Below are 19,025 nucleotides of genomic sequence, written 5' to 3' on the forward strand. Positions count from 1 at the left end.
CAACATCTTCCAGAAACATGAATATATCAGCATAATATATTTTTAAATTCGAAGTTGGTGGTTACCAACATAGAAAAGCTAAAAACAAGTTAAAAACAAAATCCAAAATTAAAAGGGTTTCAAAGAATGTTCTCAAAATTCATTTAAAGTTCAACTTAAAGTACAATAACATGGAATTAAGATAAAATAACTTTACTATCAATTATATAAATTTTAATTTGTTGAACGCATTTATAGAAAATTTAATTTATAGAATTTTATTTCACTTGCACTGAAATAAAATGTAAGTAGCCCTGATGTTCTAAAGTAGCTGTTCTTTCTTTTAAGCCATGTATATTAAATTTGACAAGTAGAGTCACATTTCTTCATTGAATTAATAACTTTATGTGTGTTTTTCAATATCTGTTGTTGATTAATCTTTTTGCTTTTAATCAGCACTATCACAGGACTTCATCTATACATTATTTATCCAGTAAAACTTTGTGTCAAGTAATTAAAGCTGCATATACGACCATAGTAAATAATTTTACCATGAAAAATCCATAAAGCTAAGGATTAATTTTTCACTTGTTTCATTTTTGGATGGCAGGGCCGCGTCCCATGAGGTACTAAGGGGCACTCCCTATTTTACTTGGCTAACCCTATGGGGAGATTCATTACTCAGGGGGAAACACAGAACTGCTGTGGCCTGCTAATGCTAGGGGCCACCGGGGCTACACCTGGTGAGGATTACTGTTTCATTTATCTGTTATGTCAATTAGAATATTTACTGTCCACAAAAGAGTCATGTTGTCAAGTTGGCACCATATGGGAAAAGAACAAGGATCAAGTGTATTTGTGTTATTCAAAGGTTGTCATCTTTGTATTTGTGCTGTGAGATGGCAGTCCATTCTAGCTGCAGGTTTTATTTAGAATTCACTGCTGTGCTTCTGTTGGAATCAGAGACCTCTTCCTGAGCACCATACAGAATGTCCACGGTTTTGCTACAAGGGTGAGGTCCAAGAGAAGCTTCCAGCTGGAACACAGTTCCCAGCTGGAGCTCAGCCTACCAGAGGAAGAGCAACTGGCAGCAGTAAGCAGCTTGATCAGCTCCTTCCTCCCTCTGACTAATCCCAGGGTGCTCAGAGTGGAAACAGAACCACATTACAGCCCCGACTTCTTTAGTAGGAACTACTCTAGCCCTCTGGGTCCTGGAGAACTCAAGACACATTTATTTTTAGAAATGTAACTGTATTAGTGCTGGTATGCTTCAGTCTGACTCATTCTGGAATGGGAATATTTCAGGATTCATCACCCATTCGTCATCCAGAGCTGGACAACAGCCACAACTTTTACTCTGTAAAATGTCAGAGAAATGAAAGTTTAAGGCAGGCATGTGTTTTCATTTAAGCTACATCTTTTTCCCCCTGAAAATATCTAGTTCAGTTATTATGATTGTCAACTCAAAAAATAATATTTATAGTCGGTAAAATGATGTCTTCTAAATCAAAAATAAATTACCTCAAGCTTTAATTTTCACCTCTCTTTATTTAATTCCCCACTTCAACTGCATGCATCTATCTTCACTAAGTTACACACACACACACAAAACACCACAATAAGAAGAGGTTGCAAATGAACTTCACATAATACTTTACAGGGAAATGAGAAATATTACAGGTACACTGTCATTGGTTAAACAGACTTTGGAAGCAGTTTACTTAAGCTTAGTGTTCTTACATTTACAAGCTTACTCATTTTGTACAAATTACTTATTTTTTGGCCAGTTTTTATTTGAAAATGGCGATAATGACAATGTTTATCTCTATGCTTGATAGTATCTACCTCTATGGTTGTTTCAATGCTCAGAGGTGGCTCAGGGTACCATGCAGTTCCTGGGATGGGACATGATCCTCTCACATAAAGCATGTGCACTAGCCCTTTGGGCAATCTTCCAGGCTAAGGTTGTTTTAAGGATTATATATAAGTTCATATTTGTAAAATGACTGAAACAACAGCACCTGTTATATAGTAAGTACTGTTCCGTAGCAGCAAAATACTTGCAGCAGCTGGTACATAGCAAACAACTTTAGCTATTATTATCAACATCATAATCACTGTCATCATCAACATTATTATTATTGAATTTATCAAGATAGTATAACATAGACATTATCTCCCAGAAAGAAATATAAAGAACCATATTATTATAGATGATGAACATTTTTTTAAAAATCACACGGAAAAACCTTTTTGAGGGAAAATCATCTACCTGACTTAATGTAAAAGGTTGTTCTGTTGTTAAAGTCATCCTTACAATTTAGTGATGCACTCGAGCACAAATTAAATTTGGTCTTGTCTAGAATTGAAGAAAGTGCTTAAGTGCGCTCTTTCTATTATAATCATCCCAACACTTGAAACTGGTAAACTTTCTGTTACCTCTGGTGATGTCAGCATCCCATTACTTCAAATAACTGAATTCTTCAACCACTTTAACCATAATGATTCCATTCTTCTCTTTCTTGGAGCTATTCACAGCCACATATAGTTACATTACATTGGCTTAGTTCTTAGACCAAAATTATTTTTCAGATCATATATTTCTTTCTTTCCAAATAAAATTGATCATAACCCCCAGCCTATACTTGATATTTTCTATATGCCTTGCCCATCCATCCCCCATATGCCTTCTTTGTATCCTTTCTCTGAAATTTGAATTCATGGAGTAAAAGCAAAAGAACTCTTAGTCAAGAGAGAGGGTATAGAAAGAAGTAGCAATAGGTATCAGAATCTATCAAGAACTCTAAAGCAATAAAGGTAAAGAGTACAATTGTTGAAAAGAAGCAGAAGATTGTGAGTCAGTGAAACTCTAATACATAAGCTTTAAGTGAGGAAGCTAATCTATGAACATAAAAATAAATTGCAGGATCCAAAGTATGGAGAAATAATACAGGATAAAACCTGTCATAAGTTAGGACACACAGTTGAAAACTAAGGCCCAGGAAAATTTAGGAATATTCAAGAATTTGTTTCAAGGCCTTCCATTGATTCCCTCTTTCATTTGTCCTCGCATTCTTGAGCTAAATCATCTTCTAATAAAATAAACTGTCTCCTACTTTCCCCACAATGTATAATTTTGCTGTCATTTCCAGAATACATGTATTTATGTATGTATTTGAAATCTTGTGATTTTACACATGATCTAAGATTCAATACACATTGTTTATTTTTAATTGACTTATTTTCATATTGGACTGGATTGATAGCACAGGGGGTAGGGCATTTGCCTTGCACGCAGCCGACCCAGGTTCAATTTCTCCATCCCTCTCGGAGAGCCCAGCAAGCTACCCAGAGTATCCCACCCGTACAGCAGAGCCTGGTAATCTACCTGTGGCATATTTGATATGCCAAAAACAGTAACAACAGTCTCACAATGGAGACAATACTGGTGCCTGCTCAAGTAAATCGATGAACAATGGGACAATAGTGCTACAGTGCTATTTTCATATTCACCATTATTTCTGATAACACCAGATTTTATCTATTTTTACATGACAATGGAAACAAGTTTTGTAATAGAGTATTATAAAGAAAATGCAGATAATATGGTATGGTATGAGCATTTTTTTTATACTTTTTATTTCTAAGATCCTTTCTGTAATGAAAAGTTTTTAAGGTCTATGACATTTTCCTCAGGCCCTGTACTGATGGTGAGCAAGAACCTAGGAGTTGTTGCAACATCTACTTTTTTTGATAGGCTTCCTACTCAAGAATGCATTGGTACCCCCCTGAAATGTGCTTGGTCTTATCTCTAAACCTTCAAAGAGTTAAAAGGATACTAGTTTGATTAAATTTTTCTCCAGAGGAAAATGTGTATGTGTTTGTTTGAATGTGTATGTGTGTCTGTGTGTGTCTCTGTGTGTGTATGTGTGTAAGTGTTAGTGTTTATGTATTCTTTATATATTTGGTACACTGAACTGGGAAGGTAAGTCCTTCTCTACTTAACTGTGATGAAACATTGAATATATTTGGAATTTTTTAGCACTAACAATTTTCTAGTTTGTTTTTGCATATATGTAATAATATGAGTTTTGGGGAGAAGAATTAAATTTGGCAGAAATCCCAAAATTGACTCGTTCCATTTTCCAAGTAAACATTTATGTACAGTTCTAATTTTCACCTGCTCATGTGGTATCCTGCTGAGCATTTTTGGTTATGAGCTGGATTTCCTTGTGGGAGATTCACAGTTTCTTCATGCAAGGAGTTTATTTTTTCAGCCTCATGGAAGTGCTAATCCCAACTTTTACACAACTTCTCTGTGCTGCTTAAAGAACTTCTGTTGCAGAATTTGACATTTTTCCTATATTCTGTAAAGAGGTAAAAGAGAGATGGTTACAAGGTCTGCCAACGGAAAATATATAAAGATGTGCATTGAATTTTGTAATATTTTAAGTCAGACTCATTCAATGGATGCTTTGTAGCATCCACTGCATATTAATTCATGAAGCAATAGGTTAAGTTTGTATAAAATTGCTGTATTTCACCTCAATTGTCAGTTTACTCACCGACAAATAGGATTTTAATTTTAGGTAGTAAAATTTAATAATCTATTCAGGAAGAATCCTGCCACTCATTGGAAAAACGAACAAAGGTATTTCTTGTAAAATTCCTAAAAAAATCCTTAGGGGTGTTATATATTTTTTCATCCCTCACATAAGACCCATAAAGATAGTCCACTGAGTATGACTATCCTTCGTCAATGGCATTGATACCTACAATGTAGGTTTTACTGTGCTATACAATGACGAAGCAAAGAGGTTCTTTGAAATTATGGTAGATATGGATAAGCAAAGTACTATCAGACTTATGAGCTGAAAATTGATGCTGAGTTGCTGAGTAGTCACCTTCTTGTGTCTAAACAAAATAGTCCAGCAAAGTGATTCCATGTTTAAGTTGTGAAAGACTAGCTTCATATGGAATTTTACAAGAAAGCCCAAGATATATGTTTTATATTAAAATCTGGCATTTCTACCTCAACTCGCCTCCTTTAGCCACCTACAACATGGGTTTTAACCACACCAATATTTTTTAGGGGCTATTCCAAGCTTCATAACTCAAGTGACCCCTGACAGTACATGGAGAACTATATGGGGTACCAGAAGTCTTACAGGGTTCATTAAATGGAATTGTTTGAAACATGTTATCACATTGTTTTTGTTTTAATTTTAATCTGGGGATCACACCCAGTTATGCTTAGGACTTACTCCTGGTTTTATGTTCAGAGGATAACTTCTGGCAATTATCATATCATTTGTGGTGCCTGGTTTTAGCCTCTTTTGGTCACGTTTAAAAAAGAAATGCCATACCCTTGTGCTATCTCTCCAGCACCTTAATTAAATTCTTTGCTGTTCACAGATATTACTGTCTGCATGTGTACGGGGGGGGGGAAGCAATTTTCAAACTGAATAATATTTAAATACTGATGTTTTTGATTTCCCTTTAAATGCAGGAATGAAATAAGCAGTATAAACTGAATGCTACTTACGGTACACTTAAGGGATTAGGTTTTGAATCTGAGAGAAAAGAAACAAACGCCAATGCCAAATTTCTCTGAGTAAATAACTATAAATAAATCAAGGGATGATGTGAACGGCTAACAATGTGCTCACTGTGTATCTTACACAGGGAAGACTAATTACTCTCACTATTTGAACTATTTCTAGTACAAGCATACCATGAGAAATCTGACATTATCTCTTTCTTTTGAAATGAATTATTGCATTTGTATCCAAGTGATATTTAGGACATAATAATTGTGACAATTAGAAAACCCAGAACCTAACCAATTCAAAGTTTTGATATATTAAAGGTACCATAATTTTAATTTATAAATTCAAAAGACAATTTCAAATGTGCACAATATTCCTGAGCAACCTCTACAATTATGGGCTATAGAAATCACAAAACATTTGTTATAATAATATACAAATATTTGAACAAAATGCACATCACCTTTAATTTTAGCAGATATTAAAGAGTCTGCAGCTTTGTTAAGAAAAATTATATTGTGCAAGGATACTTAATATGTTTGTTTACATTAACAGTTTTATTTTCCTACCCGAGTGAATTATTAGACACATCATTTTGAAAGTGCTCACTTCTCCAGATAGAATTTTCCAAAAATATCATCTTTTTGAAAGTCAATTTACTTCCAGAGGAGTAGGTTATTCACCAAGAAAGATATTGCATTATTTAAGCACTTTTTTCTCCTTCATTGCTCAGTTTTTCCAAGTAACATTCAGTAAGAAAGTATATGGAATTACTGAGCCAGAGACATACTACAGCTGGCAGGGCACTTGCCTTGCATGCGGCCAACCTGGTTTGATCCCCGGTATCCTATATGATCTCCTGAACACTGCCAGGAATTATTCCTGAGTGCAGTGCCAGGAGTAAGCCCTGAGTGTCACTAGGTATGGACCCAAGTCCCCTCCCCTACAAAAAGAGTGTATGAATAGTGTGGTTTTCCTTCCTTGATCCATTATTAAGTTCAAAAGGGAAACAGAAAAGTTTGGTGCTGTTTGTGGACTTAGGCAAAGAAAACAATTTAAACAAATACTTAAAGTCATTCAAAGGAACTTGTCTAAATTCAGAGACTGAACTTCTCTGAAACAGAAGTGTTCTGAATTAGAATGATTTTATTATTCCAAAGAAAAGGACAATTAGTAGAAGAAAAGCTGCTACAGCACTGATTGTGTAAGTTGGTGAGAATTAGTATTTGGTGGTTTAGGCTTTCTTTTAATGTTCTTTATCAGAATTAATTTCAGTTGCAAGCCTTAACAGCAGAGAGGTGATAAATTCAAAAGAGGGTGATGAATTGTGGAATTCTTAAAAACAGATGAGAAAACTGGTTGTTCCAGAATGCAGCCAGCACAGAAATGATCTCAGGAAACTTTCATACCTTTGCCTACATTCAAACAACTTTAAAGGTGGATTTGGAAGGAGAATGTGTTTCAAAGCTACAAATTTTAACAGTTCATCTTTGTTATGTTATTGTTACTTTTTTTAATCTATTGTGTGCTACAGCATACTTGGAACTAAACAAAGCAGTTCAAAATACATATGAACTAGCATCACACCACAAGAGATATTGCAGAGCCTAGGAAAGATAAGAGCGGATCATTTGTGGGAAAGACAGATTCTAAACTGGTATGCATGAGTCACCTCTATCTACCAACAAGTTGCTTTGACCTCAGAATGAAATCACTTTCTGTGTATTCTAGAGGTCCTGATAGTTTGAGAGGTGCCAGTCTATTTCTGCAATGCATTTCAGAGCAAGCACATTGGCTGCTAATCATAGACTGAGCTTGATGATGACTTTCTCTAAAGAAGAAGTGAGCACATTTACTTGACATTTCTCACGTTAAAAACAAAACAGGAAAGAAAGAAAGAAAAAGAAAGAAAGAAAGAGAGAGAGAGAGAAAGAAAGAGAGAGAGAAAGAAAGAAAGAAAGAAAGAAAGAAAGAAAGAAAGAAAGAAGAGAAAGAAAGAAAGAAAGAAAGAAAGAAAGAAAGAAAGAAAGAAAGAAAGAGAGAAAGAAAGAGAGAGAGAAAGAGAGAGAGAAAGAGAGAGAGAAAGAGAGAGAGAAAGAGAGAGAGAAAGAGAGAGAGAAAGAGAGAGAGAAAGAGAGAGAGAAAGAGAGAGAGAAAGAGAGAGAGAAAGAGAGAGAGAAAGAGAGAAAGAAAGAGAGAAAGAAAGAAAGAAAGAAAGAAAGAAAGAAAGAAAGAAAGAAAGAAAGAAAGAAAGAAAGAAAGAAAGAAAGAAAGAAAGAAAGAAAGAAAGAGAGAATGAGAGAAAGAGAGAGAGAATGAGAGAGAGAATGAGAGAGAGAATGAGAGAGAGAAAGAAAGGAGAGAAAGAGGAAGGAAGGAAGGAAGGAAGGAAGGAAGGAAGGAAGGAAGGAAGGAAGGAAGGAAGGAAGGAAGGAAGGAAGGAAGGAAGGAAGGAAGGAAGGAAGGAAGGAAAGAAAAGAACATGCCACCCCCTGAGAGAAAAATAAACTCATTTCCTCCTAATCATTGAACTACAATTGAGGGAGAATCTGAAATGCTGGGAATCGTGGGGGCTGGGAGGAGAGTAATGAAAACAGGAGAAACTGAAATGAAGCATCAGGAAGAAAAAGAAACTAGGTTTGGAAATAATGGACAAGTAAAAGAAGTTATGCAGGGACAGATAGAGTAATGTAAAATTACATGAAATCTGGAGGCTTGTTTTTAGAACAGAGACTATAAATGGAGGAACGGAAATCAATGTAAATTAAAAGAATACTTAAACAGGAAAAAATACCTATATTCCAACTGACCAAATATAAAACCACCTCTTTATTTAGCAATGTTCTTCACAGTGTGGTTTTGTAGTTCGCGGGTTATTAGTAGAGCAGCAGTAAAATGAATCATAAGTGAGGAACAGAGATCCTTTTCTTAGCTCCTGGTAGGCAGCCACAGCACAGAGACTTAAGGAATGGCCCATGGTATCTCTGGCTGCTCCTTGCAGCAGTCACTGTGCCCAGACCACTGTGACTCAGGTACGCCCAAGGAAACAGAAAATGTGAAAGCTTTGAAGGACGTTCTCATGGTTTTACCCGGAATATGTGTATTAGGTAACATGAGAAATCATTTTAATGTGGGGGGAGTAGCATAACTATTTTAAGTATAGTTTATTAGAATGATTTTTATGAAGGCTGCCATGCTGCTTACTAGCAAATAACAACAACAACAACAATAATAATAATGATGTTTTATTGGTTAGTGCCCAAACCAGAGAGATTAAAATTCAATAACTAAAGCTATCATTTATATTGAGGTAATAGTTTTTCTATTTTATATTTTTTTCACTATTCCTGTAGCCATATGAGTAGGATTATGCCAGCACCTGTGCCCAATCTTACCATTATAATTATGTAATTATTGATTTTTTTTGCATTCTATTATTTCATGCAACACGGGATTTTGTGACTTAGAGAGAAGAATGGAATATCCTTGCAGAAGGAATGAAATTAATTTGGACCTAAGTCAAGTCCTTATTCTTGCTACTTATTAACTTTGAGACTTGGGGGTATTTCATGACTTTTATCATCTCCAATTATCTGTATGATAATACCTAGGGTCTATAATAACAAGGTGGCTGGAAGCCAGTGATCATTTAATAGTTATGATACAGAAGACAATATAGTTAACTCTTTTACTTTTATCAGATTTTCTTTACTAATCACAGGTAGTAGTTTTGATAGTGTGCATCTATGATCATTCTCATAATATAAGTTAGTAAGCAGCAGAGACAGAATAAAAATCTGGTTTTCTGAGTCCAGAACTGATGGTTAAATCTCTCTTCTTATCTGCACGCCATAGAGTCAAGTATCCAACAGTCAAAAACTTATGAAATTAGTTTATCTCAGACCTGTGCTGGAAGAACTTATATATTATGTTGGTGTAGGTGAGGGAAAGGGAAGAACAGAAGAACTCAGATAAAGCAAAAAACGAATAAAACAGAAGCCCAAACTGAAAAAGGCATTTGGCGAGCACAGCGGAGGAAATATATCTAACTCCAGGTGGTCCAATTATGAGTTCCTAATCCAGCATTGTTCAGTGCTTTCCTGGTGCCTTGCCTCTCAGAGGTACCTCTCCTGGCCCATCCTTGCTCCTTGTTGGGGCCTGGGATTCTGCATCCCATTGCTTCTGGCTCCTGAGATGGGTCTTTTGCGTCAAAGCCCTCTCTGCCTTAAGGGCTGGTTTAGGTTTCAGACACTGTTTTTTCCAGCACAGTTTACCAGGGCTCCTCTATCATCTTCCTGCAGCAATCTGAAAATAGAAAATAAATCACTAAATCTCTAAGAGTATAGAATTTTCCAGCCCCATCAAATCTGACTGGACTTGATCAATTTTATCCTAATTTTTTCTCTTTATTTAAATAGATTTAGATTGAGGAGTGGAATATATAAGAGATACACTATTAATTTCCTCAAGACTTCCCACATAAGGAGGCCTCCATTTGCTTGGTTTCCCATCAACCAAATCAGCTAGCTTCTTTGGCAGGGCCAGACAATCAGCATCTTGTTTTATTTAGGAGTCAGTATCACTGTATCACTGTCATTCCGTTGTTCATTGATTTACTTGAGCGGGCACCAGTAATGTCTCTATTACACTTAGCCCTGATATTTTAGCAGCCTCTCCTTACTCATTTTTCCCAACAATTGGAGGCTCTTTCAGGGTCAGGGGAATGAGACCTATCATTACTGTTTTTGGCATATCGAATACACCATGGGTAGCTTGCCAGGCTCTGCCGTGCGGGCAGGATACTCTCAGGAGCTTGCCAGGCTCTCCGAGAGGTATGTATATATATTTTATTGTATTTGAGATATGAATATGCCATGGGGAGATTGCAAGGCTCTCCTGTGTGGGCAATAGACTCTTGGTAGCTTTTCAGGTTCTCCAACAGGAAGAACAAGGGTATTAGATATCTTCCGGGAACTTGGTCTTATAGTCTCTGGATGTTGGCCGTTGGTGGGATTACATGGCGTCAGGGGCAGTTTGTGGGTGTGACTGCCAAGCTACTGGAAAATGGGGGGTCTGGCTGGAGAAGGCCCAGTCCCAATCCAAGCAGGTTTAGAGATTTCAGCCCCCAAATTAGGAGTCAGTATATAATGCAACCTGCTTGAGTTCCATTTCTGTCCTATGCCCTATACTAAAGAACTTATTTTTTAAGACTCTCTCTGTATTTTGTTCTTTTGGGTGGACCACACCCAGCAATGCTAAAGGCTTATTCCTGAGGCTTTGCTCCCAAAAATCACTCCTGCCAGTGCTCGGTCATATAGGATGCCAAGGATCAAACTTGGGTTGGTCAAGTGCAAGGTGAATGCTCTGTGCATAGTATTATGGTTCAGGCCCGTCTCTATTTTTTTTTATCTCTGCAAATAGAGCATATCATAATAGGATGGTGATTTCTTTGTGTTCAGCCCTTCTGCTTGCCCTATAACAGATGAGCAAAAAATATTTACTGAAATTATTTCGAAGGTCTTAAGAGGAAATTATGACAAATACCCTCCTTATTGGGGGGCAGAGCGATAGCAAACAGGTAGGGCGTTTGCCTTGCACGCCGCTGACCCAGGTTCGATTCCTCTGTCCCTCTCAGAGAGCCAGCAAGCTACCTAGCGTATCCCACCCCCATGGCAAGGCCTAGCAAACAGACGTTACTGTTATCGGGAGGACAGTGTTACAGTGTTACCCTCCTTATTTACATGGGATACAAATTCAAGCTAGATGTCATTCCAATGGAAGCATGAAGGAGGCACCTTCTTTTTTCTGGGGCAGAGCAGAACAATGTAGAAAAGGAGAGCTCTAGTCCTTGCTTTGCATTTTCCTTCCCTTTTAGTATACTTTCTTCATTCGCCTACTCACTAGGACCAAAACCTAACCCTCTTTCAAGTTTGATCTCTATAATGACCCAATACATGTAACTGAGAAATAAGCTTTGATTTTATTCCAACTCAAGTTTCTAAGAACAAAAAAATAAGTCATTTAAATACATCAAAATTCAACTCCACGGTTTCCTTTTGATTTACCTCTGAAATTCTAAAAAGAATGTCCCAACAGGATTTAGGTATATATACACAGGGAGCAGAAAGATACATATCTTTAATTAAATTTGCACTTGGGAATAAAATACTATATTTTAATGAAATTTTGTATAAGAAGTGTGTAAAGTTGAATAGCTTTGTATTCAGAAATACCCAAACTCATTTCCAAATTTCCCAACTTTCTAACTGATTTGATCCTTTGAATAAAACACTATCACATATTAAGTAATGGCGGATGTAATTGTTGGGATAATATTTGTGAAAATCCTAACAAATGATTGATGTTTGTTAACACATAGTTACTGTATGCATGACACACTATCATTGCTATATTAAATATTGCAAAGAATATGAATATGACTGCAACCGTATATGAATATGGTTGTATTAAGGAAATGTCCAACAAGAGAACGTAAAAGCATCCATTATCTATAGACTTTTAATGGTTGTAATTTATTTTATCACTTCAAGATATTTAAGTAACATTAATCAATTTGAAATTGTCCAATTCTTTAACTAAACTAAGCAATGAATTTTAAAATATTTAATAGCAATATGATTACATTTTCAAATACACCCTCATTAGCAATATTAATGTGCTAATGATTATCTAATTTCTGGTAAATTATATTCATTTGTAACTACTCTAACACAGAAGAACTTGTAAGATGATAGAGCTGCAGAAAACAGATGAATCTACATAGGAGCAATTTATTGCAACTAAAGTGATAGATAGTTGTATTACTCAGATTAAAATTTAAATGGACATTTAGGTTGTCTTCTCTTTAAGAAAGTGGACATTTCTTACATGATACATGGATCATAAAAAACATGCTTTAACCATGCTTTATCATGGAGTTGTTTGTGTATACCAATCAATGTGATTTGGGGAAAGATGAAACTGAAATCATTTTTAAAGAATCTACTATTTAATAACTTACCACTTATATACATATATACATATATGTGTGTGTTTGTGTGTGTACACAGTGACTTGCTAGTTTTTTTATTGCTGCTGTTACAAATTACCACAGAGTTAGTAGTTTACAACACAATATATTAAAATTCTAAAGGTTCAAAATACAAAATGGGCTTAATGGCTCCAAAATCAAGTGTTGTTTAGACAAATTCCTTCATAAAGCTAGGGAGAATCTGTTTTCTGAATCTTTCTAGTTCCTGCAAGTTGTCTGTATTTACACCTACATTCTTTGATTGGATATCTCTCCCTCCTTCTTCCTTTCCCTTTCACTTCCTTTCTCTTCCTTTTCCCGCTTGCTTTTATGTCCTTACCTCTTTCTTTCACTTATGAGATCCTTATGATTAATTAACACACCTGCACACCGAATAAACTTCTCCATGTCTCAAGAATTTAACTTAATCATACCCACAAAAATTTCTTGTATCATGTAAAATAGCATTTCTACAGCTTCAAGAGTAATGATGTGAACAGTAATGAAAGAACAGTACTTTGTCTACTGCAATGCTAAATTTTGTCTTCCTTCAGTAGGCAACCATCGTGCAGGATTTGATTGGTGAGGAATAAAATGGTTCTGTTATATTTAAGTCATAGAAATTAGATGGTTGGTTTGACCTGGGGATAGTGATAGTTGTATGTACAAAAAAATAATGTATTTTCTAGATGTTAGTTTAAAAAAGTGCAATTTGATTCACCGCTTTCATATGCTAGATGGATGCCAGAGTATCATTTTTGTGCTATCATGGTATACATTTCCATTTTACTTTTTGCCCTTTTCCTTGTGTTCTTTGAGAACTGTAAATCAATGCAAGATTGTGCTAAATACTTGCTCTTTCATTTTTTTGTCATTTCTCAGTTTTATGATATTCAAATGAGGTTATAATATATAGAACTCAACTGATTACAAATTAACCAGACAGTAGCATTTAGAATGTTTTAAAGAGATGGGTTTTATTATTAACTGAGATACATGCAAATATTAAGAATTACAGAAAATGTATTCAGGCTGATAACTCTAGGCCGATGATATGTCCATGGCATGACATTTTGCATACAAATCTGAACTGAGTTATAGATTACATATTTAGACTTGGAAAAATTTAGTTAATTACTTTCCCCACTTAATTCTAAATAGATTTTCTGAGTACTAAGATGTTGGTTTCTTTCTAATGTGTCCAAATTATAATAGCAAGTATGCCACCAAAGTGTGTTTGCCCTTTTTGGAGTTGGTGTCTGTGTTTGCATAAGTTGTTTGTCCTTCCCTGTGGCACATCAGTCATTCTCATCTGGATTTTAATTCATGTTACTAAAGGATTATTGAATTGCTTTTAGAAAATTTCAAAGAAAAATCATTTTCTATTAAAGAGTTGAAAACCTTCAGAGTACTAATTACATACTTACTAGCATCTTAGGCATTTTTAAAGATTTTAGGAAATTATATCTGCATTATGAGTATTCACATAAGGAAAAGGGCATTTTCTTACTGTTTGAAATTTTCTGCATCTTCATTTCTTCATCTAGTAAGGTCATAGATGGTATTCGTTTTGTTTTGTTTGTTGAACACATTCTCTTTAAGAAGTAGCATAGAATTGTAGTTAACTCACGGGATCCCAAGTCAAGCTGTCTGCTTTGCTTTTCAAGCCTGAAGCTCATTAACTACCTGACCTTGAGCAAGTTTTATAAGCTTTCTGTGTCTCTATTTCCTTATCCGTGAAATATAGATTAAAAATAAATAGTTTTTCGCCTTATAGTATGATAGAGGGCAATATATGAAATAATGTCAGACATACTTAAAAAGCTGTGCACACATTGTTTTTACTTTTTATTCATAATTTTGAGTCCTTTATTCATATTTCAATAATTTTGTCAGTTTTGTTGCTCAGTGGTTTTTGTTTGTTTGTTTTTGCTTTTTGGGTTGCACCGGCGATGCACAGGGGTTAACTCCCGGTTCCGCACTCAGGAATAACTCCTGGTGGTGCTCGGGGGACTATGTGGGATGCTGGGAATCAAACCCAGGTCAGCTGTGTGCAAGGTAAACACCCTAGCTGGTGTGCTATTGCTCCAGCCTCTTGTTCAGTGTTCTTTACTAAAAATAAACACTTCTGACTATATACTATCATTGTCCTTTTTCAGTTTTCCATTTATCTCCTGTATTTTTTTTTACCATTAATAGAAATTCATCTAACTCTTTAGGCCATTTGATGCTCCATTTGTGAAAGGCAGTGAGCTGTGAAATTCTTAATGTTTTCTGGAGTAATTATTCAATTTTTCAGACATGACCAGTTGATAATTTGCAGTTTCCATCACTTTTTGTAGTCTTTTTTTCTAACACATATTCACACAGACAACTCTTTCATGTCTCCATGAAGATGTTTCACTTTTGCTTTTATTTTGTTTTGTTTTGTATTTTGGGGGGAGAACCATGACCATACCAGTAGACATTCAGGAGTTACTCCTGGTTCTGTACTCAGTAATTACTCCTAGCAGTACCATTTGGAATACTGGAAATTGAATTTAGGAGTAGGAGTGCCTTTTACTGAGAATAAACTTGACGAGTGTACTTTTATCTGATACAAGGTTTTAAATAACAGGTGAATTTGAAAGTATCTGACATTTATTGTGATTATGTCTGTGTTGTACAATTATTGCATTTATATACTAAACTTATTTCTTTTCATTGCAAGGAAAAGAAAATATTTTTAATTTTAATTAGGCATTGAATGAAAATATTTACTTAAGTCCCTAAGTGAATTTAGGGGTGGGGGGCACTACTGGCAGTTCTCAGGGTTTACTCCAGGCTCTGGACGCAGGGATAAATCCCAGTAGTGCTTACAATATGGGATGTCAGGGATCAAACCCAGGTTGGTTGGCCACATGCAAGGAAAGCATCCTATTCACTATATTATCCCTCCAGCCCTAAAGTCCCAGTGGAAAACCAGATATTCAGAGAATCCAAACAGACACAAATTTTCATATTTTTCTGTGCAGTAAAATCATTCTCAACTGCTATTGTGTACACAAACCTAGAAAATAGAAAAAGCAAACAATTCAATAAAAGGTTCAATGTGAGGGCTGAAATAGGAGGCAGGAAAGAAAATGAAGGTAGGGAAAGCTTGCCTGCCTGTTACCTGGGGACTTTCAGAGTATGGTTCATGTCAATAGCAAAGTGCACAAAAGAATTCTCCCTAACAAAACCAGAAACTACCAGTCCTAAAGAGGATGGCAGGGGATGCAGAAGTGATGAGTAAACATAATGAACATCCACAATTACACTTGTACTCTACACTGGTTCCAGAAAGAGACCTTGGAATTATTTTGGAATTTCAGTACTTTAAGAGTAAATTAAAGTAAATTAAAGACCATTAAGGAGAATAATAACAAAAGAGAATGCTAGATTGAATTAAAAAAAATTGAGACCAAGTCCACTTCATATAATTAAAGAAACATATAACATGAAGGGTCTTTATGTTTTTTTTTCCATAGGAAATGTTCAGATATAGTCTCTTATTCTTCAAAGATATTGGTAAACTATATGATCTCCAAGACTTCTATTTCTAACAATAGTTCTTTATGATCATGGAATTTGTAATTAGTTCTGTTTCCAAGTATGTTATTCCTATTACCTGTATTATTGTCAGATAGATGGCTTAAATGGTAAAATATCAAACTATCTAAAATGAATGACTGTCAAAGCTTTCTCTAGTCAAAAGCTCTAACTAAGGCACTAATTAACTTTGACTAAAACTGTCAAATGTGCTAACATTCTTATGTAATGCATTTCACTAAAAATAAAATTGAAAAAAATCTAGTGTGTAATTTACATGACACTCACATATTTTAGTTTGATCAATCTCCCAGATGATTGAAGGGTGGGCAGAGATGTAAAGAACAAGTTTTATACTTTCTGGATGTCAGATCACATTTAAATCTGCCAATTATTAGTTATGTGAAAAAGTAACTTAAACCAATACAACTCTCTATTTTCTCATCTACTAGTTTTAGAAAACAGTAGTACCTAACTCATGAAGTTATTAGAGAAGTAAAAGATAATTATCATAAAAATATTAACATAAATTTCAAATAGTGTTTCAGGATTGTTACTCAACTTTTAATCTCCTAAGACATGACTAATTTTTCAGTTTAATCACACAAGAAGTGGAATCAGTTGTTTTGATGTTTGCATAAGTGTATGCTTCTATATAGTTTCTAGTTCGATGAAAAATTGTAGATCAGAAGATGGTAATGGAATGGTGGAAATATTGTGAAACGTTGCAGTCTGTTTAATAGACCAGATATTTTAAGTGTTTTCACTATTTGTAAGTTGACACTCTGCTAGAAAAAAATCTGACCCACATATGTACATGTTACATTTTTTTTCAGTGACTCTTGGCCCTAACCCACCTGTACGTGGATTTTCGGAAGACAGTGCTACACAGAGCAAAAATCTGTCAGATCTTCAGGAAGTTTTGTCCTTAAAGGAGAGGATGGCTAGATACCAAGCAGCTGTGTCAAGGGGTGATTGCCGCAGCTTCTCTGCCAATGTAAGCTGCTCTTGGTAATTTTGATTAGGCAAAGCACACTGTTTTCCTCCATGAATTTGAGTTTCAATTCTACCTTATTCTTTGTGTAAACTTGGGCTACTATCTGAATCTATTTCTGAGCTTCAGCTTTCTTAAACTGAAAAATGGGCTTAACCAGAGGATCTTAGTGAAGAATTAAAGAGATATTTAAATGTAACCAATGAGACGCTGTCTACATGTGTCATTATTGTTACGATAGCACAGAGGGGAGGGTGTTTGCCTTGCATACAGCTGACTCCTGTTCGATTCCTCCATCCCTCTCAGAGAGCCTGGCAAGCTATCAAGAGTATCCTGCTCACATGGCAGAGCCTAGCATGCTACCCCTGGCGTATTTGATATGCCAAAAACGGTAACAACAACTCTCACAATGCAGACGTTACTGGTGCCCGCTCGAGCAAATCGATGAGCAATGGGATGACATTGATACAGTGACAGTGATCATTTAACCTACAGTTTTTTCCCTCAAGAAGGGTGGAAATTAATTTCCATTTTTAATAATTAGTTTTTTATGTTACCCTCCTTGATCTCACTTTTATTTAAATTTACTGCCAATATAATTCCTTTTGTTTTTCTCCCCTTTTTTTGCATACAATAAATCCATTAGGAGTATCTTAGTTAAAATAGAAATGAGGGAGATTAGCAATGTAGGCGCTCTTCTAGACCAATCACGATTATAAAAAAACAGCAGGAATCAGTAAGACCACCAATTTTAGAGCCAATACATAATAAAGTCATTCAAATAAGTTTTTTGGGTTACATATTCTGTGGTCTCCAATTCATAGGATTTGATGAGTCATTTTATTAGTAGTCATTTTAGAGCTTAATGGGATATAAAGATATTCTGTTACAATTCCAATCTCAACAATCTCCAAATTAGCAAAATGGTTTATTCAAACAAAATAGAAAAAGAGAATAGTCAACATGGTGTTTTTTTTTTTTTAAATAGAAACTCTTAACCATGCTTCTTTAAAAATTTTTAGGGACAAGGCTGACTGTGCCAAATTCATCAACAGTGTAGCAATTCAATGAGATTATATTCAAGTTTTACATAGTCATTAAAATACGTTTTAGAAGTAGCATAGATTTTAAATGAAAGTACAGAAATGATATAAGTATTTAAATCACTTCCAAAGCAAATAGTATATACTCCAGTGCCTCCTGCCAGTCTTCCTAACTAGCACCCCCTGCTGGACTATGAAGGAATTTCACTATCCTCAAAATTCAAATTACTCTTGGAGAATCTAGTTGATTTTCAAAATACCTACTTAAAGAGCAATTCTTTAATAAACAGTTCTTATTTGGGAATTTTGTTATTGTTCCATATACTTGGATAACATACTATGAAATGAATATAAGCATGACTTGAATTTATATTGTGATAGAAATGAAATATTTAAATTGGGTACACAGGAAATTAAACTAGCTTAAATTTATTTATTTTTTGGCTTTGGGGTCACATTTAGTGATTATTAAGGCTTACTGCTGACTCTGCCTCATGGATCACTCTTTTTGGGACTGGGAAACCATGTGCCCAGATGGGGAACAAATCAAGTCAGCTGAACTTATTTGCATGGCTAGCACTATACCTGCTAGCACTCTACCTGCTAAACAAAGTAGAGACATCTCTACTTTGTTTCATCAGTTTTATCAAAAACTGGTCCTGTTTTTTAAAATATAAAAAATCTTGTCATTAATTTCTCTCAAAACAAACAACTAAATCTGTAGGTCACTGATTCAGTCCTAGACTAAATTCACTATATTTTAATCACATTGAGATAGCTGACAATGATAAATCTTTGTTGTCAGAGTTACCAGACAGAATTTGTATAAACCTAAAATTATGCCAATGTAAAAGCAGCTG

At 35.3% G+C, this 19,025-nt stretch overlaps 1 protein-coding gene across 3 annotated transcripts in view; it reads left to right on the forward strand.

Moving 5' to 3' along the window:
- The window catches only part of XIRP2 (xin actin binding repeat containing 2), a 316,801-nt gene that overhangs the window by 242,064 nt on the left and 55,712 nt on the right, over positions 1-19,025 (forward strand). For 2 of the 3 annotated variants that reach the window (XM_055123446.1, XM_055123444.1), the window contains exon 4: positions 16,965-17,125. In XM_055123446.1, the coding sequence (XP_054979421.1) occupies positions 16,965-17,125 (161 nt within the window). Of the gene's footprint in view, positions 1-9,390; positions 9,420-16,964; positions 17,126-19,025 lie in introns of all 3 variants that reach the window. The other variant, XM_055123445.1, reaches the window with a different exon arrangement.

The sequence above is a fragment of the Sorex araneus genome, chromosome X (assembly GCF_027595985.1).
Source record: "Sorex araneus isolate mSorAra2 chromosome X, mSorAra2.pri, whole genome shotgun sequence".
Classification (NCBI taxonomy): domain Eukaryota; kingdom Metazoa; phylum Chordata; class Mammalia; order Eulipotyphla; family Soricidae; genus Sorex; species Sorex araneus.